The following is a 26,557-nucleotide window of genomic DNA, read 5'->3' as shown; positions in this document are numbered from 1 at the left end:
AGACTGAACTCTGCCCTAAATGTTTATGCCTTGCTGTTGAGCAGGGAACATTCCAGAGGGAACTTGAAAGTCTGGGCACCAGGGTTCCCTTCTGAAGCGCTGGGCCTTTCATCTGACTTGGCTGCCGGGACTTCTCAGAGATGCGCACGTCTCGATTCATGTCCAAGGACTGTCAGGTTGTCAGAAAGAAACCTCCAGAGAGCCCACTCCCGCTGAGCCAAAGTGTGCGTCCCACAAAAGTCAGTATTTTCAGCTTTTCCTTTGCCCTGAGTGTGTATAAAAGGGCTTTCTAGTATATGTCCCTTCTATTGGGGGCAGGGTATCAGCAAAGAAATGGCTTTCTTTTTTTTTTTTTTTAATTTTAAATTTTTTTTTTATTTTTTGAGTGATGGGCTTTCATCTTTTATCCTTCTGCCAAGAGTAGGAGCACAGATACCTCATTTTGGACTTTGGGAGATGCTTTCTTTAGAATATATGACTTTATTGAAAGCCCTGAGTAGAGATGCAGGGACAACAAATAAAAATAGAGCATATTAGAGCAAAGGTCATGTTTCTTTGAGCGCATTAGTTTTAATTGACTTTGTCCTTATTGATGAGATGTACCGTCTTTAGCTTAGGTGATAGATTCGTCTTCTGATGTGAAGAGGTCGTGAGTCAATGGGAAGAGGTTGGTTACCGGATGCGTAAAGCTTAACACACGCAGTTCCTGGTACCCAAAAGGTGCCCGTGAATTCCTGTGGAAAGAGTTCAGAATTAAAAAAAACTGAGCAAACTAGACCTGTCACCTATTTAAAAAACAAATTTTAACTGAGTAAATTCGAAGATCTGATCGGCTTTATCAAACAATTCGTGAATTGGACGGCATTCCTTCCGGCAAGTGGTGGGGAGCTCTGCTGAGCTAAACAAAATGAAAGTTTTTATTTTTTTTTAAAGATTTTTATTTATTTATTCATGAGAGACACACACACAGAGAGAGAGAGAGGGGTGGGGGCAGAGACACAGGCAGAGGGAGAAGCAGGCTCCCTGCAGGGAGCCCGATGTGGGACTCAATCCCAGGTCTCCAGGATGATGCCCTGGGCTGAAGGCAGCGCTAAACGACTGAGCCACCTGGGCTGCCCAAAATAAAGGTTTTTAAAGGTAGAAAGAGCTCATTACACACATACACACACACAAAGGAAAAAGAAAGGAATTTACTAGCAGAGGAGGACAAAGTTGCCCTCCTAAGGGGAGCGGAAGAGGTGTGACCCATTCATTCACTATCCCAATACCACCAACTGTCCCATGATGACCAGGAAACTCTGTCCTCGGCTTACGGGTTCATCTCCGAGGGGCTGAAACTTGGGGTACGTCGGTTGGGAAGTCTTACCCTACTGATGAGGGGACGTGACCTAAGTGACTCCGTTTGGGCCATACAGTTTTCTCTTTACTAGGTCAGAAGGCCCGAGTCGAGTCGTAGAGCTGCTTCCAGTCTCGGGGGCAGGACTTTGAGCCGTAGCCTTATTCCTCTGACCTGCAGAACCAACACGTTGAATTGGATGATAATGCTGGTTAACTGCAGTATCTTTTTGGGGGAGTTGGGGTGCATCCTTTCAGAGTGCTATTTACTCAGGGAAGCCTTTTATTTAGGTATTTATTTTAACAAGGCTTTTTATTACAGCTCTGAAGCTGCCCTTGGAACAGCGCTGAATCAAAGCCCCTTTACCCTTGAGACTCTCTTCTGGACCCAGCAAATATCTTTCCAGTTTATATGAGGAACAGGTGGCGGTGGCTTCTCCTTCCCCTCCCCCTTCCCTTTCTTCTTCTTCTTCTTCTTCTTCTTCTTCTTCTTCTTCTTCTTCTTCTTCTTCTTCTTCTTCTTCTTCCTCATGGCATCTTATGTCAGTATTTTTCTAGACATTATAATTCTATACTAAAATCATCCCACCCTCAGGACCCCTAGGTGGCTCAGTGGGTTAGATGTTGTGACTTCCGTTCAGGTCCTGATCCCAGGGTCCTGGGATTGAGCCCCACATCGGGGGGTCCCTGCTTCTCCCTCTCCCTCTGCCCATTCCCCTGCTTATGCTCTCTCTCTGTTTCTCTTTGTCAAATAGGTAAATAAAATCTTTAAAAGAAAAAATAAGATCCTGCCATCCTTAGTACAAATAACCTTAAATGGTACGGCCGGAGCTTCTCTTCTAAGGCAGCCTTGGCCTCCTCTCTGCTGCCAGTATTTGACTTCTCCCCTGAGGGGTTCAGACCATCAGGGCCCAGCACAGCCTCACCCCATCACCCAGCTCCCTGCCACCATTTTTGTGACCTTTTTATCCTGAAGGGATTCCAGGCTGATGGAAAATGTACCAAAACAGGACAAAGAAGGCCTGGTAGTCAGTCGTTCACCCAGATTTCCCAAATGTACCACAAATATGGTAACATTTGTTCTGTTACCCCCTCCCTGCAGATATGAACGGATGTGACCGTGCACGAGCTCTTTCCCTGAAATATGTCAGAGGAACTTGCGGATGCGACATCCCTTTACCCTATACTCTTCAGGGTGCGTTGCCCTAAAATAAGACCTTGTCTTCGCTAACCATGGTATGGTGATCGAAGGTAGGGAATTATGTTTATGTAATATTCTTACCTAATCTAAGGGCCTTTTTCAAATTTTACCAAATGTTCTAGCAATAGTCTTTGCAGAAAAAAAAATTTATAATTTGAATCTGTCCTTGATTCAGTGCAGAAACACACTGTGTGCAGTTGCTAAATGTCTCTCTGCTCGTTTGATCTGGCGTGAACACTCATGTTTCTTTGTTTTCCGTGCCCCACATGTTTTTGAAGCAAACAGGACAGTTATTTTGTAGATTTTCCCCCCCTTGTTTGATGTTTTCTCAGGTTTAGATTCAAGTTACACACCGCTGGCAGGAACACCTGCCGGTGATACTGTGTCCTTCTCAACGCGTCAAAGCACAAGGCGCGGATGTCTATTTGCCCTGTGATGGGGATAGCGGGTCACTTTTTACAGGTGGTGCCTTTTATGTTTCCCTACTGCAAAGTTCCCGTTATTTTTTTCTTTGCAATTAACATAAATGAAATTGGGAGATTGGAGTGTATGAAAATGCTCTGTTTCTCATTATACTTTTATTCACAAGTTTTTACATCAATCGGTGACTGTTGCCTGAAAGAATTAATTACGGTTGCCAATTCGGGATGGTCTAATTCCATCATTCTTTCAAATTCTTGTAGAATCCTCCTGTAATGAAAACTTGCCAGCTTCCGATCATTTTTTTCATTCACTTCTATTAATATGGATTCATGATTTCCTATTTTTTAATGGGTTATAATCCATTTGATATCACTATTTATTAAGGAACCTGGATTTTGTTAGTGACAAAAGAATATTTAGAAACCAAGTCTGGGCAGAGTGCATTTCTCACTGGGATATCACAGGTGCTTTCGGAGGACAGAGCTACACGATGAATGCACGCGCACACAAATCAGTGTCCATGTGCGTATCTAGGCCTGTGGCAGATCTTCTACTTCTATTGCTCTGTCTCTATGCACGTTAAACACCAAGAACCAAAAACAAAACAACAACAACAACAAAAAAAAAAACCACCAAGAACCTATTCGAACTCAGCTCCACCACTTTATTCCAGCCTTCTCTTCTTTCACATTTGCAACTCCCTTTTCTAGCACTAAGTCTGATTCTTGTCATCAGCACCACATTCAAGTCTACCTACACTGTGGCTTCAAATCTGCTAACCTTTACCCATGTGAGAGACACAGTTTAACTGAAACTTGATATTTATTTAGAGTTATTGTTTTTACTACTGTGTCTAAAGTTACCTAAATTAATTTTTTTCTGCCTTCGGTGCCGTTATGTTATTTATTTGAAATACCGTTGGATATGTTACACTTTTTACTGTCCTTGTTGACTTTTTACATCTTGAGCATATAGCCCATTAACTCTAGAAACCAGAACTATAAAGAGACACCCTTCCAGAAGTGTTCCTGGTCACCCTTCTACCCGGTACCCATTCCTCCTCTTCACCCCATTCCCACCATCCCTGTAGGTAACAAATCACATGTACTTTTGGTTTATCCATTGTGTCTGATTATTTTTTGCACATATTTGCAGTTATTATTTTTTTGTTTTTTACACAAAAGGTAGCTTACTGTATTAGTTTTCCAAGGCTGTTGTTGTAACAAAGCACCACAAACTGAGTGGCTTGCATGATGGACATTTATTGTCCCGCAGTTCTTGAGGCTAGAAGTCCAGGTCAAGGTGCTGGAGGGGCCGTGCTCCCTGTGAGGGCAGCAGGGAAACAGACGATCCAGGCCCTTCTCCCAGCTTCCAGGGTATCCCTGGCTGGTGGCCACAGAGCTCCAGTCCTCACATGACATTCTCCTGTGTGCAGATCTGTCCAAATTTCCTCTTTCTCTAGGATACAGTCATGTTGGATTAGAGACACACTGTACTCTGCTAGGACTTCATCTTAACTCAATACAGCTGCCGTGACTCTATTTCTAAACAAATCACGTTCTGAAGTACATAGGAACTTCGGGAGGACACAATTCTACCCATAACACGTATATGATTATGCTTTTGTGCTATGCTTTTTGTCACTTAATATAACCTGCAAACCATTCCACAGCACTTCCTGGGGATCTTCTTCATTCTCCCTTTCTTTCTATTCACAGCCACAAAGTGCGGCATTGTGTAGATAGAACATAATTTATTCGACTACTCCTCCACAGCAGCTGAACGGTTTCCAATATTTTGCAGATATAAGCAATGCTGCAATGATAAGATTGTGGTTATGTATTTCATACTGCAGAAGGATCTTGAGGGTAAATTCCTAGAAGTAGAATTGGCGGGTCAGAAAGTAGATGCATGGGTACCTCTGTTAGTCATTTCCAAATCCCCCTCTGAAAGGTTGCAAAACTTTTTATTTCCCATTAGCATGTATAGCAGTATTTACCCATGGTATTCCCAATAGAATGTATTGTCTAGCTGTTTGCATTTTTGTCAGTTTGAAAGGAAAACGACATCCCCGTGCAGTTTTAGATTACATTTCTCTAATTATGAGAAAGGTTGGCAATTTTTTCTTTTGCCCATTTTTCTTTAAAACTTTTGGTAGTTTTTCTTCAGTTTTTAAGATTAAAAATATATATATATGCTAGGAATAGTATATTTTTTCCAGTTGCCTTTTTAAATTTTATTGTTATTATTTTTTGCTTTTAAACATGACATTTATTATCTTACAGTTGTGATATCGGAGGTCTGCTGTGAGTCTCACTGGGCTAATGTCAAGGTGTCTGTGGGCCAATGCTCCTTCTGGAGGCTCCGGCGGGGGGGGGGGGGGGGGGGGATCTGTTTCCTGGCCTTTTTTGGTTCTTCCCGCTGCTGCTGTGTTCTTTGGCCCCTTCCTCTGTCCTTACCAGAATCTTCAAATCTCTCTGACTCTGATCTCTGTCAGTTGCCTCTTGACTCCGTTCATGGTGTGTTGTCGTTTTTAACCATTCTTTTATTGAAGCTAGTTTTGAGCTACAGTAACAAAGCCTTTTCCCCACACCCAGGTTATATTGGAATTTACCATTCACCCATGTGTGCTTCTAGAACTTGAGTGTTTACTTTTTTTTTTTTTTTTTTTTACATTCAGAGCCTCAATCCATTTTAGGTTCATTTCTATGTCTGGTCAGAGACACTGATTTAATTTTGTATTCTTTTCTCGAGGACATCAAAACTCTGTCTTAGATCCAGTGATTTGAGGTACTACGTTTGCAATTTATCAAATGTCCACATATACTTAGGTGTATTTCTGGACCCTCAGCACTCTCCCCCTGGCCTGTTTGGTCATGCACCAGGAACACAGTCTCAATGATAACATGTTCTATGTCTGGCAATGATGGTAGCTTTTCCTTTCCAGTGAATTCCTAGTCTGATATATTTCTCCACATGAGTTTTAGCATCAACTTGTTCAGTTCCATCAAACACATTTATTGATTTTCTAAAAAAGATTTTATTTATTAGAGAAAAGGAGAGAGTAAGCGGGAGTGGGGTGAAGGGCAGAGGCAGAGGGAGAGGGAGGAGCAGACTCCTTGCTGAGCTAGGAGCCCAATGAGGGCTGCATCCCAGGGCCCTGAGATCATGACCTGAGCTGAAGACAGATGCTTCACTGACCTAGCTGCCCAGGCATCTGGAATTTGTTATTTCTTAGCATTATATGCATACACCTAAAGCCAAAATCTTGCTCAATGTAGTAGCACTAGAGGCACTTCTATTAAGACCAGAAGAAAACAAAAATGATGTCCACTATCTATACAACTGTTCCACATTATTCAGTGGACATGTTATCTACTCTCATTAGACAGGGAAATCAGTAAGTGGAGGCTCCGCAGCCAGAATTTTTAAAAAAGTAAAACTATTTTTACTGCAGAGTAATATACCTGGAAACCTCTAGGGAATTGCTGATAGAACTAACTTAAACAATAAATTCAGTAAGGATGGAGGAATAGGGATACCTGGGTGGCTCAGTGGTTGAACGTCTGCCTTTAGCTCAAAGTGTAATCTCGGAATCCAGGATTGAGTCCCATTTAGGGCTCCTTGCAGGGACCTGCTTCTCCTCTGCCTGTGTCTCAGCCTCTCTGTGTCTCTCAGGAATAAATAGATAAAATCTTAAAAAAAAAAAAAAAAAGGATCCAGAAATGAAATGAACATGCAGTTGCAGGGTGTGTGGATAGAGAAAAATCCATTTGCAAACAAAAATAAAGAACAAACTTGACAAGAAAATGTGCAAAACCTAAATGAGAAAAACTTTGAAAGCCCAAACTTTGTTGGGTTTGGTAGATAAACTTCTTATTTCTGGCTAATTCAGTGGGTCACACATTACTGAGTACTTCCACCTGTACAGTGAACATGTGAAAATAAGCTTTGTTTTTTCTCCTGTAAATCTATTGTTAATTGTAGGCTCCCATTCACTGGACCAAAGTTGGAAGAAAAGGTTTCTTGACAAATACCAATTATATTTCCATGGGAAATTGAAACTATAAAAAATCATTCACAATATCAACAAAAATGGTAACACTTAGGTTGGAATTAGAAATTTGACAAAAGTTGTAAAAGACTCATCCTCTGACTAGTACAAAACATTGATGAGAGTAATTAAAGAAGACCTAAACAGACAGTTAATGGATCAAAATATTTAATATTTTTTAAAAGTTTATTTAAAGTACGCATCCCCCTCCCAATGTGGGGCTTGAACTTACTACCCTGAGATCAAGACGTGCAGGGTCTACTGACTGAACCAGCCAGATGCCCCAGATTTAATATTTTTGAGATATCAATTCTCCCTCAAATAGATCGGAGATTCAATATAATTCCAGGCTTTTTTTTTTTTTTTTTTTTTTTTAGAAAATGACACGATGATTTTAAGATTCATATGGAAATACAAAAGTTCTGGAATATATAAACACATTCAAAAAAGAACAGAGTTTTTTGGGCTTACCTTATCTGATTTTGTAACTTATTTATAAATCTACAGTAATCAAAACAGGAAAATATGATATAAAGATAGCTCAATTGAACTGATAGAGGTCCAAAAATAAACTGCACATACATGCACAACTGATTTTGGCTAAGATACAAATGTGGTGAATGCAGTGGACAAACAGCTTATCAACAAGTTATGCTGAAATATTTGGATATCCATGTGCAAAAAATGAACTTAGGTCCCTATCTCTACCATACACAAAGATCAACTCAAAACAGATCCTAAACGTAAATACAAAACCTAAAACTAAGATCTCTAGAAGGAATAGAAGAAAATATTTGTGAGCTTAAAGCTGAAGAACCAATCCTGAATTTTTATATCACCTTTTGTACAGCAAAGGTGATTGGTTTTATCTATTTTTATCCTGTCATGATTGGATTCTAAATCTTCTCAGCATTCACCTCACTTGGTAAAGACAATAGCCTTATCCTCAGTAACCACCTGAGCTCACTCTCCCAAGGAAAGGGTGTTACCATTTCTTTACAGCTTCATTAGGTCAACAATTCATGATGATGAAATACTGGTCAAAGATTTGAGTCTAGGAAGTGGGGGTTGGGGCCGCATATGCTCATGGTAATTCTGTAGAAACACAGGGTGGAAGCTGGTAGCCTATATTCTTATACACGTACCCTGCCACTGGATTTAGTAAAAAACAAAACAAAACAAACCAAAAAACAGTGTATGGTTTCCATTTCTAACCAATATGAGTTCCGAGTTATGTCACCTTAGACTGGCCAGGTATTCTGTTGTACCTGATTATTACATGTATTAGCCAAAGGTCAGAGGCTTAAGGCCTGAGCCACCCAGGTGCCCCTGCTCACTTTTTTCTAAGAGGGCCTTTGTGAACATCTGACGATCCACAGAATAAGAGAAAGGTTTTTTAATCGTGAAGCAGTGGGGCAGGAGGAGGGAGGCGGAGAAGGAGTCCGCTGTTGGGTCTCCACGATCAACACCTCCAAAAATACAGAATGTCAGTGAGAATCTAGGAGGATATGTATATATATATCTACTCTGTAAATTGTAATAAGAACATTCACCTCACAGGTTAAGATTAACTTTGATAATAAATCCAAAGCCCATTGCTCAACAAATGTCAGGTATTAATTCCATTATTATTAAGGATTTTTTTCTTTTTACAGGAAAATGAAGCTCAGAAAGTCTTAGTAACTCATGAGCATATCACAGCTAGTCAGTGACTGATAGGTCCCCGGGCCCCAGGTCCAGTCTGTTCTCTCACCATTAGGCCACGAGTCTCGTGTTTTCCATCAAGCGTGGTAACAGCATACAGGGCGCAGCACACGATGGTACTGAAATCACTGGAGATGAAGGTTTTTATACATTCGGTGCTTCATCCTTTAATTCCGCGTTTCGGGGAGAGCTTCAACCCGCAGCCAAGCAGGACCCCCGGGCTCCGCAGGAGGCCCGGGGCGGGGCCTGCGGGCGGGGGCGGGGCCTGCGGGCGTGGCAGGGCTCCGCGGGCGGGGGCGGGGCCGGGCTCCGCGGGCGAGGCCTGCGGGCGTGGGCGGGGCCTGTGGGCGTGGCAGGGCTCCGCGAGCGTGGGCGGGGCCTGCGGGCGTGGGCGGGGCCTGTGGGCGTGGCAGGGCTCCGCGAGCGTGGGCGGGGCCTGTGGGCGTGGCAGGGCTCCGCGGGCGGGAGGTTCGAATCCCCGGAGGCTCCGCGGCCTGGCGGCTGCAGCGCTGTTCACCGACCCAGAACTCCCGCGCTCCCCCCAGGGTCCGCCCGCTCCCGCCCGGATGCATCCGCTCCGGGATTTGCGGGCGGCAAAGCTGGAGTGGGACGGCGGAGCGCGGCTCCCCCGGCGGCAGTCGGGGGTCTAGGCCCCTCCCAAGCCGGGGTCCGGGGTTCGGCGCGCGGTAGTACAGCCCCCCGCAAGGTGATGCTCGGGGTTCCCGCGGAGGAGGGCGAGACCCGGCTCTCCCTGCCGCCCTGCAGGACCGAGGTCCTGTCCCCGTAAGGGATCTGAGCCCCGGGGCCCCTCACCGCCCCCCGGCGGGATGTGAGGGTCCGGCCCGGGCCGTCCCAATTCCGAGGGGCACCGCGGCCGCGCGCTCGGAGGCGAGCGGCGGCCTCCAGGTCCCCGCCCCGCGGCTGCTGCGAAAGCGCGGACGCGCGGACCCGGTGGAGCGGGAGGGAGGGCGCGCGGCGGCCGTGCGCATGCTCAGTGCCGCCCGCTTCGCCGCGGGGCTCGGCGCCGGGCGGCGGGGCGCGTCCTCCGGCGGCTCATGGCGGCTCCGGGGCCCGGGGGACGGCGGGTCCTGGCAGGTGAGGGCCCTGCGCTCTGGGCGCGGAGTCCGCGGCCGCGGGGGTCGGGGCTGCGCCCGGGTCTGGGCCGCGGGGTCGGCTGCTGGCGCGGGGACCCGGTCTGGCCTTTGCGGAAGTCCGCGCGGCGGCCGCTGGGGGGGCCGGCCTGGGGGGGTGACCTCGGGGGGTGACCTCCGGGGAGTGGGGGGGCTGACCTGGGAGGGTGACCTCGGGGGGCCGACCTGGGGGGGTGGCCTCGGGGGGATGGGGGGGCCGACCTGGGGGGCTGCCCTGGGGGGGTGGCCTCGGGGGGATGGGGGGGCCGACCTGGGGGGGCTGCCCTAGGGGGGTGACCCCGGGGGGGGTGGGGGGCCGACCTGGGGGGGGCTGACCTGGGGGCTAGGGGGTGGGGGGCTAACCTGGGGGGGATAGGAGGTGAGGGGATGTCCTGGGTCCAGTACGGGGTAGGGGGGTGGTCCTGGGGGGGGTAGGGGGTGGGGGGACTGACCTGGAGGGGGCTGACCTGGGGGGAAACGGGGGGTGGGGGCTGTCCCCCAGTGCACGACTTTCCCTGTCCCATGGGGGGTGTCCCTGTGGGGGGGGGCTGTCCCCAGTCCAGGACCTTCCCTGTCCCATGGGGGGTGGTCCCTGGGGGGTGTGGGGCTGTCCCCAGTCCAGGACCTTCCCTGTCCCATGGGGGGTGGTCCCTGGGGGGTGTGGGGCTGTCCCCAGTCCAGGACCTTCCCTGTCCCATGGGGGGTGGTCCCTGGGGGGTGTGGGGCTGTCCCCAAGTCCAGGACCTTCCCTGTTCCATGGGGTTCCCCCAGTCCAGGACCTTCCCATGGGGGGGGTCCCTGTGGGGGGGGGCTGTCCCCAGTCCAGGACCTTCCATGTCCCATGGGGGGGGTCCCTGTGGGGGGGCTGCCCCCGTACGTGAACTGAGCAGTTGGGTGTTTGGTCCTTTACACGGAACATCCTTCACCGGAAAAGCCAAGTGTAGTTTAGGAATCTGGGCCGGGCGGCCGTGCTGAGGAGGTCGGCCTCGGCATAGGAACCAAGTTGTTTGCCCCCAGCTCTAGGAGCCGCGCAGCACTAGAGCCATTTCGAATTGGCTTTTGGTACAAGAAGCTGCAAACCTACCTCTTAAAGTAGATAGAGGGAGAGAGCGCGCCGCCTGTTGTCCTCGGAGGGGGGCCAGGTGTTCAGATACATTCGCGCTGGTACTCTGTGTTTCAGACGTCGTGGCATATGTTGACGTCTGGTCAGTGAATGGAACAGAAAATTACTCCAAGACGTTTACAAACCAGCTTGTGGATATGGGGGCAAAGGTAAGTCCCCCAACCTTGCTGCGCGACGTTGGTCCTCCGGGACCTCGTGGGACGGGCCTGTGTTTTATTTTGGGAGGTCGTACTTAGAACGTGAGGCCTGAAGGACAGAGAAGACCGTGGGTGAGTAGTGGGGTTGGGGAGGGTGGCCCGTGACGTGAACGGTGTGAACAGCAGGGTTTATAGGACAGCTGGTCGTGGGGCACCTGGGTGGCTCCGGGTTAAGGCCCTGCTGCCAGCTCAGGTCGTGCTCCTGGGCCCCCGGCTCAGGGCGGGTCTGCTTCTCCCTCCACCTGACTCTCCCCCTGCTGTGCTCTTTTTCTGTGTCAAATAAACAACTTTAAAAATGAGAGAGAGAGAATAGTTGGCCTTTGGGTGAAGAGGGAAGACTCTAGGCTGGAAACATGGTTTCTGCCATTGGTTCCTTGGATGCAGGATGTTGTTGACCGAAGTGAGAAGTACAGGAGCAGGAGAAGGTCTTTAAGGGAAAGATTGCGAGTTTGGGCACATTGAAAATATCTGGCAGACACAGGGAGGTACAGACGTGGGATTGGAGATCGTCAAGGCCGGAGAGCGCACCGTCGGGCGTCAGGCCCCGCGGCTCAGGGGAGATCATGGGTGTGGGAGTGACTCGGTTAGGATGGAAGGGGCTGGAGGTGCAGCCAGCTTACTGTGTGGAGGGCGGGTGGCGGGAGCAGGGACTCGGACAGACGGGCGAGACGGACATCCACGAGATTCAGGAACACGCGTCTGGATATTGGAGGAGGATTGACTTCAGAATCTCCAGACAGGTTGGCGCTGGTGGGTGTACGTTAGGTTTTGGGAACTCCAGGGTGTTGTTTGGGAACTCTAAGGGTGTTGTTGAGTGTAGCACAGTTTTCAGTGGGACGGGTAAGGATTGGACGTTAGCCCAGGAGTGAAGGAGGTGGTGCAGACGTCTATGCTCAGAGGGACCTGAGCTGTGGACAGAGTGTATCCGTGTGTGTGTGTGTGTGTGTGTGTGTGTGTGTGTTTTGGGGGTGGGGGACGCGGGGGACGACAGCGTAGGCGGGTGAAGGGAGAAGACCAGGGGTGAGGATGGGGAGAGAGGCACCCAGGGCATAAAACAGGACTTTCACTCACCGGCAGAGAGGGTGCCCCTAAGTCCTGTCTGGCTGGTGCCAGTCCCCACCCTGCTGCACGGCACAGCCTGGGGTGGAGAGTGCTGAGCCAGTACGGGCAGGGCGCCCTGGGACCCCGAGAAGACCCCTTCAGTTCTGGCCCGTGGGTGGGTAGGAGCCAGAGCGAGTTTCCTGGTTTCCATACCTGCTGCCTACCTGGCTAAGAGCCCAGGTGCGCAGCTGGGAGGAGGGCCGTGAGGACCTCATCGCTGTGTGTTAGCATCACACCTCCGCTCTCTTGGAGCTTTCTGCTTTCCACTTTTTATTTAGAAAACTTACAAATGGAAGAGTGGGACATAGACGCCCAATAATTGTTAACTTCTTAGCCTCCTTGCTTCGTCTGCATCTCTTCTGTACAGTGTATTTACATGTGAATGTGGTTTTTTTTTTTTTTCCTAAACTATTTGAAAGTCACAGATAAAATTTGGCCCTAAATTGGTTCACTGTGTATAACCTCTAAGAACAAAGGATTATCCCGTATGATAAAGACAATTGATCACATCTCAGAAGATTAGCAGTGGTTCCTAACGGATTCGGCCACTGCAGAAAGCTGTGCCTGTGCCAGTGGGTGGGAGGCCGCTGCTGTCTGTACTTGGTTCTGTCTTTACTTTCAGCCCACGGGTAAGTTGCTGGCCGTGTGTCATCAGGATCTCACACGGTATTTTCCTGCGCGTTTTCATATATTTATTTTGAGGAGCCTGTTCAAGACTCCAGCTCATGTTCCCATTGAGTATTTCCTTCTCTTCTTGACTTGGAAGCATTCCCTCTATTTTTCAGTTGGCCTCGTTGTTGGCCGTATTAATTAAAGGATTTTCTAACTCTGTGGCTGGTCTTTTCATCTTTTTTGTGGTATCTTTTGATGATAATTGGAATACAGTTTATTTCTTTACGGTGAGCTTTGTTTGTTGTGTGTCCTGTTTAAAAAAAAAAAAAGGCAACTGTGCCTATACCAAGATTATGAAGATTTCTCCTGTGTTATTTTCTGGAAGCTTTATCATTTTGCCTTTCACATCTAGGTTTACTGTACATCTGGAATTGATTTTTATATGTGGTATGAAATAGTTTCATGTTTTCCACATGAATATTCTTTTATCTTAGCACCATTTATTGAAAAGATCATCCTTTAACCGGTCTCTGAAGTTACACCTTTGTCATCGGTCAGGTAACCGCATGTTGCGGTATCCGTCTGTCTGTTCTCAGGACGGACCACCGTCTTAATTGCTCTTATAATGAACCTTCGTGAGTCGTCTTGTTTTTCCTTCAAGGTGTCCTGGCTGTTATTTGCCTGTTGCATTTCCAAATATATTTTAGAATCAGTTTGTCAGCTTTTTAGAAATTTTGACTGGGATGGGATTGATGAAAATAGATCAGTATGGAGAGAACTGACATTTTTAAAAAATTGAATCTTCCAATCCATGAATTTATATGCCTTTGTTGATTTTGGTGTCTTTAATTTCTTTCAGTAATGTTTTATTGTCTTCTTTGGTTATTTTTGATGCTATTATAAATGGTATCTTTTAATTTCCTTCTTCTCTTACTGGTATATAGAAATAACTTGTGTATCCACCTTGTGTCCAGAAGACTTACCAAATTCATTGATGAGATTGGACATTTTGGGGATTTAAAAAATCTACACAATTGAATGTTATGTGCACAAGACAGTTACTTGTAGTTTTTCTAATCCTGACCCTTTCTATTTCTTTTTCTGGACATACTGCACTGGTGAGGGCCTCTGTTGAGTAGAGTGCACGTATCAGGCATCTTTGGATCCTCTTCTCAAGGGAAAGCTTTTGGCATTTTCACCTAATGCAGGTTTTTTGTTTTATTTTTTAAGTTGGCATATGGTTGACATACACTATCATATTAGTTTCAGGTTTATAACATAGTGATTTCACATTTATGCACAGTGTGAAATGATCACCAGAGTAACTCTAGTTCTCACCTGTCACCAAAGTTATTAGGGTATCATCGACTATAATCCCTGTGATGTACTTATCGTCTCTATGACTTAAAACCGGAAGTTTGTACCTTTTCTGATCTTCACATATTTTGCACGTCTCCTCACTCCTGCCCCTCTGGTATGCACCAGTTTTCTGTATTTATGAGTCTGTTTTGTTTTTTTAGATTACACATATAAGTGATATCATATGCCTCATTTTTAAGTTGATTTTTAGATCCTAATTTGCTGTTTTCTTCATGAATTAACTTTTTAATGTTATCAAATGTGTTTTCTATATATCATGTGGTTTTTCCCTTTCACTTTGTTAACATAGTGAATAACTATTTATTTTAATGTTAGCCAACTTTGCAGTCCTGGAATAAACTCAAGTGGTGGGAATGCATTATCCTTGTTACGTATTTGTTGGTAACAGTTTGCCAATATATTGCTTTCTTTTTTTTTCCCCCACAAATATTTCAAGGAATAATACTGGTTATTTTCTGTTCCTGTAATGCTATTATGTGGTTTAGTACTAAAGATATGCTGGTTTTGTAAAACAAGTTGCAGAATTGTGACTCTTTCTCTTTTTTACTCTAAGTTTGTATAGGATTAGTACTATTTCTCTCTTAAATTTTTCGTATAACTTGCTGATGAAGCCAATTAGTCTTTGAGTTTTCTTTGTAGATTTTTTGAAAACTTTGTTTTTTGTTATAGTTTTTAATCTGTTTGAAGATTATAGGATATGTGTGTTTTCTGTTCTTAAAAGTGCTTTTAGAGAGCTGGTATTTTTTTTTTTTTAAGTATTCATTTCATCCAAATTTTCAAATTCATTGCATCAAAGCTATTCATCATATCCTGTTTGATTCTTTCAATGTCTTCATGATCTATATAAATGGTCCCTTGGTACTGATATTGGTTATTGTGCCTTTTTTCTTATTTTCCTTATAGCATTTACTTGGGTTTTATTAATTAGTTTTTCCAAAGAGTCAACTTTTGGTGGTCTTGGTCTTTTTTTTTTTTTTTTTTTTCTTAATTCTGGTCTCATTTTTATGATCTTCTAACTCACTCTTTGGTTTTAATTAGCTGTTCTTTTTCCAGCTTTTCAAGATGAGTACATTGACATTTAGCCTTCTTACTTTTTTTACATGCATTTGTTATGAGATTGTTAAATTCATATTTGTTAAGTGGAACATGGGATGCTGAATGGTGAATAAGCAGTTCAACAACAGACTATAGAGAAATTGAAACAGAAGTTTATTATAGGTTTTGGAGGAGGTGCATTATGCCACATGCCCTTAAGGAGTGACAAGGGGGCTGGGGGGATCCCTGGGTGGCTCAGCGGTTTAGCGCCTGCCTTTGGCCCAGGGTGTGATCCTGGTGTCCCAGGATTAAGTCCCATGTCGGGCTCCCTGCAAGTAGCCTGCTTTTCCCTCTGCCTGTGTCTCTGTCTCTCTCTCTGTGGCTCTCATAAATAAATAAAATCTTAAAAAAAAAAAAAGTGACTAGGGGAGTTCAGGGCAAAGTGCAGGCAGAGAGAATGGCAGAGCCTAAGGCATATGTCTTTATTAGGGTCCTTGGGTGGAAAGCTTTCAGCTTCCTGCTCCAGGGCTGGGTTAATCAATTCAAACCAAAGAAGGAGGCTTTGGTAGTTCCAGAATCGTATCTAAGGTCATATGACAGGAATGATCTTGAAGGCAGAGGAGACCGTTGCTCACAGGGGCGGTCGGGGAACTGACATTTGCTTGTGACTCTGGGGGCTGTTATCTAGCGTATGTGCTTGCACAAGGGGTTAGTGTTCGCTTAGGACACCTGCAGAAAGCTTGGCCAAACAAAGTGGATGCCAAGGCAGCAGTACCCTGGAGTGGGTTAGTTGGGATCTCAGCAGCGTTCATGGTAGGTTGTACATTTCTCCCTAGGCTGGACTTTAGCTGCATTCCCCAGGGCTTTGTTGGGTGGATTGCAGTATCTAGGTCTGCTTTTACTTTTTGTTTTATCCAATGCTTTTTGTTCTTGTCTCTAGATAAACTTGATTTGTTACCTTTTTTTTTTCCTAGTTGAGTATTTGTGTGTAAAGTTCTTTAGAATTAATTTGAGACCTAGAATCATATTTTCTTTCTTTAGAAAAGATTCACATTTGCCTCAGTCATGGTGTTTTTAGCGCTCATATTCCAAGACTGTCTTAATCCAGTTGCAGGATTGGAGATGATTTAAAACTGGACTACAGATCTTTGAGGGCCTCTATGACTTACCCTTACTCCCGGGTCAGCCCTTCAGATGCCCATCCAAGATGTGAGGGTTTTGCCACACTCCCTTACCCCATTCTAGTTTAGTCTAGTTTTTGTTCCTCTTGTCTTCAGAGGCATTTAGAAGTACTGCCCATTGTTTGCTAAATTTGACAAAAAAATGACCGAGTGCTGGGCTCCTCTGTCTGGCTGTGTCCATCTGTACCTAGACTCTTGGCTCAGTAATAATCCCTCACTGCCTCAGTAGCTCTCCAGGGCCTTCTGGTAGGTGGGCAGGTAGATAGATAAAGAGTATGTATGTATATTTTATCAAAGCGATACATACATGTTGCTTAAAAGGGCAAATGTGTGATGCCATGAAGTTCATAGTACAAACAAAGAGAAACCAGCAGTCCTTTGCCCTATACTTCCCATTTTATTTTTCTAAGGCAGCTTTTTCTAGATCCATTTTATTTGTTTCTTTTGGTGTTTGCCTTTTTATTTTCAAACAGTGTATGTATATACTTTGATAAAATTAAATATTGTTAAAAGAATTATGTATTGGCAAGTTCCACTTAATGGAAAGATTACATATAAAGGTCAATTTTTTGACACCGTGAATTTGAACATGCCATTATTATACCTTTCTTTATCTTTGATTGATATTTTAGCTGATTGTAAAATGTTAGGTATATATTATTTTCCCTTGAAGGCACTTCTCTATTGTTTTCTGACTTCCAAATTGCTGTTGGGAAGTCTAATGCCATTGTCATGTCTCACTGTTGGGTGTGATTTATTCCTACCTTCGCTTCCTTACTTTCTCTTTTAATTTCAAATCTTTCTTTACTCTAGCTCCACTGAAATTTCACGATAAGCTTAGTAAGGTTCTGTTTTCATTCTCATGCCAGGCCCTTGGGGGTCCTTTTGATCTAGAACACATGCCCTTTAATTTGAGACATTTTTCTTGAATTATTTTCGGATTTTTTTTTTTTTAAGATTTTATTTATTTATTCATGAGCGACACAGAGAAAGAGAGAGAGGCAGAGATACAGGCAGAGGGAGAAGCAGGCTCCATGCAGGGAGCCCGACTTGGGACTCGATCCTGGGTCTCCAGGACCATGCCCTGGGCTGTAGGCAGTGCTAAACCGCTGCGCCACCGGGGCTGCCCTATTTTCTGATTTCTTTTCCATTTTCTCTATTCCTGTATTACTTTCAACTGTTATTACTTAGGTCTTGGTTCTCCTGATCAAGCTGATGTTCTTATCTTACATCTCCTATTGTGTCCATCTCCTTGTCTTTTTGTTGTTCATGGGTACTGTTTCTCAGATCTATTATTGTCCAGCATTTCTATAGACATTTTTTTTACTTGTGTCATCATATTTTTATTTCCAACAGCTCTTTAGTTCTCTGATCCTTTAAAAAAAAAAATAGCCTCCCATTTTGGATATTCGTTAATGAATACAGTATCTTCTGAAGATTTAAACGAATGTCACTTTCTTCTAAATATATTAAATAATACTTTTTAATTTTAATTACATAAGTTTTTCCTGTGTTGTCTGCTTCCTGTGAATTTTATTTTGTCTTTGATGTACAAGGCTTGTCTAAAATCTCTTTATTTTTGACTCCACTCCCATTCTCTCTTCTACTAAAAATGCACTGCCAGTTCCTATGCCAGTTCCTACCTTTGCTTCCTTACTTTCCCCCTCCTTTTATCCTTGTGGAGCTCTAACTTGATGTAGAGGGAGCAGAGATAAACACGTGTATAACACACCATCCTAACTGGAGCAGATAGGTTTCCTAAGTGGCATTATCTGTTTATTAGAGTAGGGAGTTCTCTGTGACAGATTCTGAGAAATGGAATTGCTGGGGTAGGGGCTTTAGATGTTTTCCTTTCGACAAATATTGAATAAGATATCCTTTTTGATCAGTTTTACTTATGAAATTGTTTGTAAATGGTAATTTACATTTTATCTTCTACCTTTTGTCTACAGGTTTCAAAAACTTTTAACAAACAAGTAACTCATGTTGTGTTCAAAGACGGATACCAGAGCACTTGGGACAAAGCACAGAAGAGAGGCGTGAAGCTCGTCTCAGTGCTCTGGGTTGAAAAGTAAGTGATTTCTTTCTTTTTTTCCTCTAAGTAGCTAGTATTGGTCAAGTATGGAGATATTTCTCATATATCACAAAACCAGATAAAATGTGATTTTGTCTTTTCTCTACCTCTTACTTGAGCAAGTCATTCACTGTCCTCAGACCTTGGTTTCAGCAGTTGAAGATGGACCTAGTATAATCCTTAACCCTGTGGAGAGGGAAGGTGACCGCAAGGCCCTGAGACGCATAGGCTTGGTGTAGTCATGTAGCCACAGGAGGTGAATGTGATGAAGCAGATCATACTTGCGTAGGTGCCATAGCTTAAGTACCACAGACAGCATCGAAACAACACACATTGATTTCTCAGTTCCGGCCAGTGTTGGCAGGATTGGCTTACAGATGGCTGTCCTTTCTGAGTCTTCACTTGGTCGCTGTGTGACTGCATCCTAATCTCTTCTTGTAAGGACACCAGTTGTATTGTCTGAGGGCCCACCCTAGAGGCCTCACTTAACGTTAATTATCCCTTCCAAGGCCAGATCTCCAAATATAGGTGGCACCTGGAAAAAAAGAAGGTTTGAACTATACAGGTCCACTTATACATAGATTGTTTTTCAATGACAGCACTGGCAAATTTTTGGAGATTTGTTACAGTTTGAAAAAACGGATAAACTGCAGCCTTGAAATACTGAAAAAATTAAGAAGTTAGATATTTTAAGAATACAGTATATCATAACATTGTAACATTGTAATAATGTTACAAAATGTGTAAATTGCTTATTATCAGTAAGGCTTCTGGCTCACAGTAGCCTATTAGTCATTAAGTTTTTGAGGAGTCAAAAGTTGCAGGTGGATTTTTGATTGCACAATGGAGGGGGTGTTGGTGCCCCTAGAGCCCACATTGTTTAAGAGTCAACTGTATGGTCACATTCTGATGTACTTGGGGTTAAGACTTCACCTGAATTTTGTAGGGGGCATAATTGAAGCCATAAGAGGTGTGGGCAAAGGGAAGACTTGGATGATATTGAGGCCAGAGGGATAGTAGGGTGTCAGATGACGTAGGACTTTGTGGAGTGTGATTCAGAAGAATGTATGTGGAAAAGGGGCAAAGGCAGAGGCAGGAGAATGGTTGGAGGCTGCTGAATGATTCAGCCTAGAAGCGTTGCCTGCATCAGGGTGCAGTGACGCAGTCATGAAGAATGGTCAGATCAGATTCAGGATGCATTTTTGAAGGTAGTGCCGGTCTAGATCTCCTGAGGATTTGGATGTGAGTTCATAAAGAAGGGGAAGAATCAAGGATGACTGTGATGTGTTTGGCCCGAGGAATTAGAAAGATGGATTTGCTATTTCCTGAGACTGGGAAGGCTTCAGAAGGACCAGGTTTGGAGAAGAGATCATGAATTCCACTTGGATTGAATTCGGGGTGTTGATTAGGAACTCGTGGGGTGGAGCGTGGAGCCCTTGGCAGAGTTTGCAGATAAACATGTGGGAGACTTCTGTATACAGATGTTATTTAGCCATAATCTGGATGTGACCTCTTCTTGGTGAGTATAGATGGGGAACGGAAGTGTTCCAAAGTTGAGCACCCTAGTATTGGATGTTGAGGAGGAAAACCAGTCAGCATGGGATTCTACAAGTCAGGTGAAGAAAGCTGTCAAGGAGGCGATAGTGATCAGCTCTGGCAAACAGGTTGAGCAAAGGCATGTCCAAGAGGTTACTGCTGGAGTTAGCAATGTGGAATCTCTGGGATCTTGACCAGCAGTTTAGCAGATGAGTGGGAGCAAAGCTTGTTCAAGTAGCATTTGGGAAGCAGTGGAGGCTACTGCAATGGGGGAAGAGAGAGCTGGAGCAGTACCTGGAGGGGGTTGTGGAGTGGAGAAGATTGTTTAAGACGGGAGAAATGACAGCATCTGTGCTGACAGAACTGGTCCAGTAGAGGGAAATTTTGCTAATGCAGAGGCAAGAGGGGACCTTTACTCATGCTAGTGGCTTATTAAGGGGGCTGAGGGGCTAGACTCTAGCACATAAACTGATGGGTTATATCGGGTATATATAGGTTAATCTCATGTATCCTACAGGTATGTAGGATGGTTATGTGGGATCAAGGAGAGGAGGGAATGCAGAGTTTACGGGACAGTTGCTGCTGAGTGAGTAGATGTGGCTTCAGGTCTTGAGGAAATTCCTTCCTGATGCTGCCTTCAGTGAGAGCAAGCAAGATTGTGATCTGAGAATGAGAGGCTTTGCAGGTTTGAAGAGAACAGCAACACATGACGTAGTTGTCTAGGAACTTGGGAGAGGGGGTGGATCAGGGCAGGACTAACAGTTCACTTGAAGGTGGTGATTTTAAGTTGAACATGAGGCCCTGAGGACCTGAGCACCCAACGGGACAGGTGTTGATCTAGCAACCTACAAGCAGCAAGGAAGCAGAGTGTTGGTTTTAACTGGGGTTGGATTTTGCCACCATAAAGGGAGTTGGAAGGATATGGGGGACAAGGATAATGATACTGAGGTCTTTCTAGAATACATTTCAGTAGTTTTTAATCTGCTCAGAGAGATTTGTAACCGTCACTACTGTCTAATTTTTTTTTTAAAGATTCTATTTATTCATGAGAGAGAGAGAGAGAGAGAGAGAGAGACCGAGACCCAGGCAGAGGGAGAAGCAGGCCCTATGCAGGGAGCCTGATGTTTGACTCCCGGGATCACACCCTGAGCCAAAGGCGGACGCTCAATTGCTGAGCCACCCAGGCGTCCCACTACTGTCTAATTTAAGAACATTTTCATCACCCCAAAAAGAAGCTCTTTAGTCATTAGCAGTCACTCTGTTGCCCCAGCTCCCGGGAACCACAAATCTACTTTTGGTATCTCCAAGTTCCCTATTCTTGAACATTTCACATAAATGGAATCCTACAGTATGTAGCCTTTTATATTGGGCTTCTTTCACTTAGAATATTGGTTTGAAGGTTCCTTCATGTTGTAGCTTGCATCACTACTTCATTCATTTGAGTGGGTGAGAAATACTCCCTTGTATGAGTATACCACATTTTATCTTTTTTTTGTTTGTTTATCTTTTGATCGCAGTTGATGGACATCCCAGTTATTTGTATTTTTGGCTATCATGGGTAATGCTGCTGTGAACATAGGTGTACAAGATTTTCTGTGAATACGTATTTCTAATTTTCTTGAATATCTATCTATCTAGGGATGGAACTCCTCCTGAGTCAAGTAAAGTAAATACATAGTTGACCTTCCGACAGGGTGGGGGCTGAGGCAGCAACTCTTACGCTGTTGAAAATCCCCATAAAACTTGACTCTTCGAGAACTTGACTACTTAATAGTCTACGGTTGGCTGGAAGCCTTACTGCTAACAAACAACACTATTTTGTATATGCTTTAGATGCTATATTTTTACAACAAAGTAAACTAGAGCAAAGAACTGGTAAGAAAATCAGAGAAAATAAATTTGCAGTTTTGTACTATAAAAACACTGTGTATAAGTGTGTCCATGTAGTTCAAACCCATATTGTTCAAAGATCAGCTGTATACATGTAAGGATGGAATTGCTGTCATATGGAAACTATATATTTTAGCTTTGTAAGAAACTGCCAAACTTTTTTTTTTAATTGGCTATACCATTTTCCATTTTCCAGCAGCAGTGTTTGAGGATTATTATCCCTCTTTATGATTATAGCTAGCATACTGAATGCGAAGTGGTGTCTCAGTATAGTTTTATTCACCTAGTTAGTGATGTTGAGCAGCCTTTCATGTTTTTATTGGCTATTTGTCTATCTTTCTTTGAGAAATGTCTGTTCAAGTACTTTGCTCAGTTTAAACTGTTGGGTTATTTTTATTATTGAGTTGTAAGAGTTCGTTATATATTCTAGATATAATATTCTTTTTAAAAAAATATTTATGTTTTAAAGATTTATTTGTTTATTCATGAGACACACAGAGAGGCAGAGACACAGGCAGAGGGAGAAGCGGGCGCCTCGCAGGAGTCCAATGTGGGACTCGATCCCGGATCCCGTGATCACAACCTGAGCTGAAGGCAGCTGCCCAACTGCTGAGCCACCCATGCATCCCTAAAAATGTTTTATGTATTTATTCTTGAGAGACCTACAGACAGAGGCAGAGACATAGGCAGAGGGAGAAGCAGGCCCTGCGGGGACCTGATGCGGGACTCAATCCTAGGGCCCCAGGATCACAGCTTGAGCTGATGGCAGACACTCAACTGGGAGCCGAGGCACCCAGTGTCCCTATAATATTCTTATTATATATATTATTTGCAAACATTTTCTCTTTTGGTGAATTGTCTTTTCACTTTTTTTTGGTAGTATCCTTTCAAGCAAAAATGTTTTTAACTTGGATTAAGTTCATTATATTTATTTTTTCTTTTGTTGCTTTTGCTTTAAATGTCACATCCAAGAAATCACTGCCTAATCTCAAGGCATGAAAATTTACACCTATGCTTCCTTCTGAGAGCTATAGTTTTATCTTTATATTTAAATCTGTGGTTTTTTTTCGAGTTAAGTTTTGTACAGGGCATAAGGTAGGGTTTCCCTGTCACTATTTGGCATGTGATTATCCAGGTGTTCCAGCACCGTATTTGGGAAGACTGTTCTTTCCCCATTAAATTGTTTTAGTTCTCTTCTTGAAAACCAGTTGACCATAGACACATAGGTTTATTTCTAAATTCTCTGTTCTGTTTAATTGACCTATAGATTTATCATTAATGCCAGTGCTACACAGTCTTGATCACTGTAGCTTTATAGTTATTTTTTTCTTAAGTATTTATTTTAGAGAGTATGTACTTGTGGTGAGGAAGGGCAGAGGGGGAGGGAGAGAGAGTCCCAAGCAGGCTAGCACTGAGTGGGGAGCCCAGTGTGGGCTCATGACCCGAGATCAGACCCTGAGATCAGACCCTGAGCCAAAACCAAAAGTCTTGCTTACCTGACTGAGCCATCCAGGTGCCCGCCCCGCTATGGTTTTAAAATTGAGAAGCGTGAGTCCTCCAGTTTTGTTTTTCTTTTTTCAAGATTGTTTTGACTATTCTGACTCCCTTGCATTTCTATATGAATTGTATAGGATTATATATTGTCAATTTCTTAAAAAAAAAAAGCTGAGATTTGATACAGATTGTGTTGTGTCTGTAATTAGGGAAGTGTTCTAAAATATGTAGTATTGCAATTCATGATCATTGGATGGGTTTTAAATTTTTTAGATCTTTAACTTCTTTCAGTGAGATTTGGTCATTTTCAGTATACAAGTCTTATACCTGCTAGGTTAAATTTACTCCCTTTTTTTTTTTTTTGGTGCTATTATAAATGGAATTCCTTTCTTAATTTCATTTTTAGATTGTTCAATAGTTAACATATAGAAGTACCACTGATTTTTCTATATTGATTTTGTTATCCTGCAAGTTTGCTGTACTTATTTATTAGCTCTATGTGTTTTTGTGATTTTGGTAGGATTTTTCTATATACACTGTTGTATAATCTGTATGTAGACATAGCTGTTACTTCTTTCTTTCCAGACTGAATGCCTTTTATTTCTTGTGTAATTGTCCTGACTACAACCTGTAGCACAGTGTTTAATAAAAGTGGTAATAATAATTTATCCTCGTCTTTTTCATTTTCTTAGGAGACAAGCTTTCTGTATTTCACTCTTCTGTTAGATATGGATTTTTTGTAGATGCTCTTTTTCAGGTTGAAGTTTCCTAGTTTTTTGTTTGGATTTGTTTGTTTTTATCATTAAAAGGTGTTGGATTTTGTCAAGTGTTCTTTCTGGATCTATTGAGATACTCATTTGTTTTTTTTTTTATTATATGAAGTTTGTATTAGGTTTATGGATTTCATATGGTGAACCAACCTTGCATTCCTAGCAGAAATCTTGATCGATCATATTGTAAATACTTTTTTTCCCCCTAAATTACCAGGTCAGTGTGCTAGTACTTTGTTTTTACTTTTTATTTTTGCATCTGTATTCATAGGGGATATTGGTCTGTAGTTGTCTTATAATGACTTTTCCTGATTTTGGTGTCAGGGCAACACTGGTATCATAGAATGAGTTGGGATGGTGCATGTTCTTCGGTTGTTTTGTTTTGTTTTTTAGAGAGAGAGAGAGAAAGAGCATGCGTGTGCCTGTGCTCATTCTCAAGTGGGAGGAAGAGGCTGAGGGAGAAAGAGAATCTTAAAAGCAGGCTTCATGCCCTATGCAGAGCCTATTGCAGAGCTTGATCTCAAGACACTGAGATCATGATCTGAACTGAAACCAGGAGTTGGACACTGAAATGATGGAGCCATCTGGGTGCCCGTTCTGTTTTTTGAAGAGTTTGTAAGTATGATTGTTAATTCTTCAAGCATTTGGTGGAATTCCCAGGAAGCATCTGGTCTTGGGCTTGCTTTTGTGGAAAGGATTTGGTTTACTAATTCAATCTCTTGCTGTAGGTTTCTCCAATTTTATGCTTTTTCTTGAGTTAGTTTGAATAGTTTATCTTTCTAGGGTTTTTTCATTTCACCTAGGTTATCTAATTTGTTGGTATACGTGCTTGTAGAACTTTTGTTATGATCCTTTTTAGTTTTATAAGGTCAGTAGTGATAGTAGTTCATTCCTGATTTTAGTAATCTTCTTTTGTCTTGATTAGTCTTAACTAAAAAGATTTGTTGATTTTATTGATCTTTTCAAGAAACCTACTTTTGGTTTTGTTGATTTTTCTCTATTTTTCTATTCTTTATTTTCACTCTATAATCTTCATATTTTCTTCTGCTTACTTTGGGTTTAGTTTACTCTTTCTCTAATATCCTTAGGTAGAAGATTAGATTCTTGATTTGAAAGTTTTCCTTTTTTTTTATATAAGGGTTTGTAGTTAAAAATTTACTTTCCAACTGCTTTAGCTGCATCTCATAAAATTTGGTATGTTGTGTTTTTGTTTTCATTTACTTCAAAGTATTTTCTGCTTTCTCTTGTGATTGTTTTTGACCCATTTGTTATTTAGAAGATTCTTATTTAAATTCTATGTATTTGTGAGTTTTCCAAACTTCATTCTGTTTTTGATACCTTATTTCATTCCACCGTATCATAGAACATATTTTGTATTATTTCAATCCTTTTAAAATAATTGAGACTTGTTTTACTCCCTAATATTTGATCTCTCCAGGAGAATATTGAATATGCACTTGAGAAGAATGTGTGTTCTGTTGCATGGATGGAATGTTCTATTTACAGGTATCTGTTAGATCTAGTTGGTTTGTACTGCTTTTTAAGTATTCTTTTTTCTTAAAGATTTATTTATTTATTTTAGAGAGCAGGAACGCATGTGGAAGTGGGAGGGGCAAGGGAGAGGGAGAGAATCTCCAGCGGACTCCCTGATGAGTATGGAGCCTAACGCAGGGCTTGAACTCAGGACCCTGAAATCATGACCTGACCCAAAATCAAGTGACAGAAGCTTAACGAACTGAGCCACTCAGGTGTTTCTGGTTAGCCTTTCTAACAAATTATTTTAGTTTTTTGTTGTCTGAAAATATTCTTATTCCATCATTACTTGTGAATGATATTTTCCATGGGAATGCAATTCCCATTGGCAGTGTTTGTTTATTTTTCTTTCCAACTGCCTGAAAGTTTTTCCTGTAGTCTTTTGTCTTCTGGTGTCTCTTGAGAACCCGGTAGTCATTCACATCATTTCTTTGTTGTAAGTACTGTGACTTTTTTCTCTGACTTCTTTCCAGTTTTTTCCCTTGTTTTTGGTTTTTAGAAGTTTAACTTGTGTAGGTGTGGTGCTTTTTAATTGATTTTGGGTAGATTTCATTGAGTTTTTTGAATGCACAAGGTTATACATTTTTTTCTAAAAATATGATTAGTTTCTGGTTTCTTCAAATACGTTTTCTGTCCCATTACCTCTTTTTTTTCTTTCTTTTTTTTTTTCTAATTAGCTGCTGACAGGATTGGCAGTTTTTGTGTAAAAGGACAGATAGTAAATACAGGCATATGTTGGACATATTTTGGGATTGGCTTGAGACTTCTGCAATAAAGCAAATAT

The 26,557-nt window shown here is 43.0% G+C and overlaps 1 protein-coding gene and 1 long non-coding RNA gene across 5 annotated transcripts in view; one reads left to right on the top strand and one right to left on the bottom strand.

Moving 5' to 3' along the window:
• Positions 1–460: 460 nt before the first annotated feature.
• Positions 461–8,964, bottom strand: LOC112934478 (uncharacterized). The gene is made up of 2 exons (XR_003237957.2): positions 8,767–8,964; positions 461–734 (listed from the first exon to the last, which is right to left on the bottom strand). It is a non-coding gene; the product is annotated as an uncharacterized lncRNA (long non-coding RNA).
• Positions 8,965–9,716: 752 nt separating this feature from the next.
• MCPH1 (microcephalin 1) overlaps positions 9,717–26,557 on the top strand; it is a 236,821-nt gene continuing 219,980 nt past the window's right edge. For 2 of the 4 annotated variants that reach the window (XM_072763905.1, XM_072763907.1), the window contains exons 1-3: positions 9,720–9,812; positions 11,028–11,119; positions 18,429–18,547. In XM_072763905.1, the coding sequence (XP_072620006.1) occupies positions 9,773–9,812; positions 11,028–11,119; positions 18,429–18,547 (251 nt within the window). In that variant the 5' untranslated portion in view covers positions 9,720–9,772. Of the gene's footprint in view, positions 9,813–11,027; positions 11,120–18,428; positions 18,548–26,557 lie in introns of all 4 variants that reach the window. The other 2 variants (XM_072763906.1, XM_072763908.1) reach the window with 2 other exon arrangements.

This window comes from Vulpes vulpes, chromosome 7 (assembly GCF_048418805.1).
Source record: "Vulpes vulpes isolate BD-2025 chromosome 7, VulVul3, whole genome shotgun sequence".
NCBI classification, from domain to species: Eukaryota; Metazoa; Chordata; class Mammalia; order Carnivora; family Canidae; genus Vulpes; species Vulpes vulpes.
Note: the sequence above shows the minus strand (reverse complement) of the source record. Positions and strands in the feature narration are given on the sequence as shown.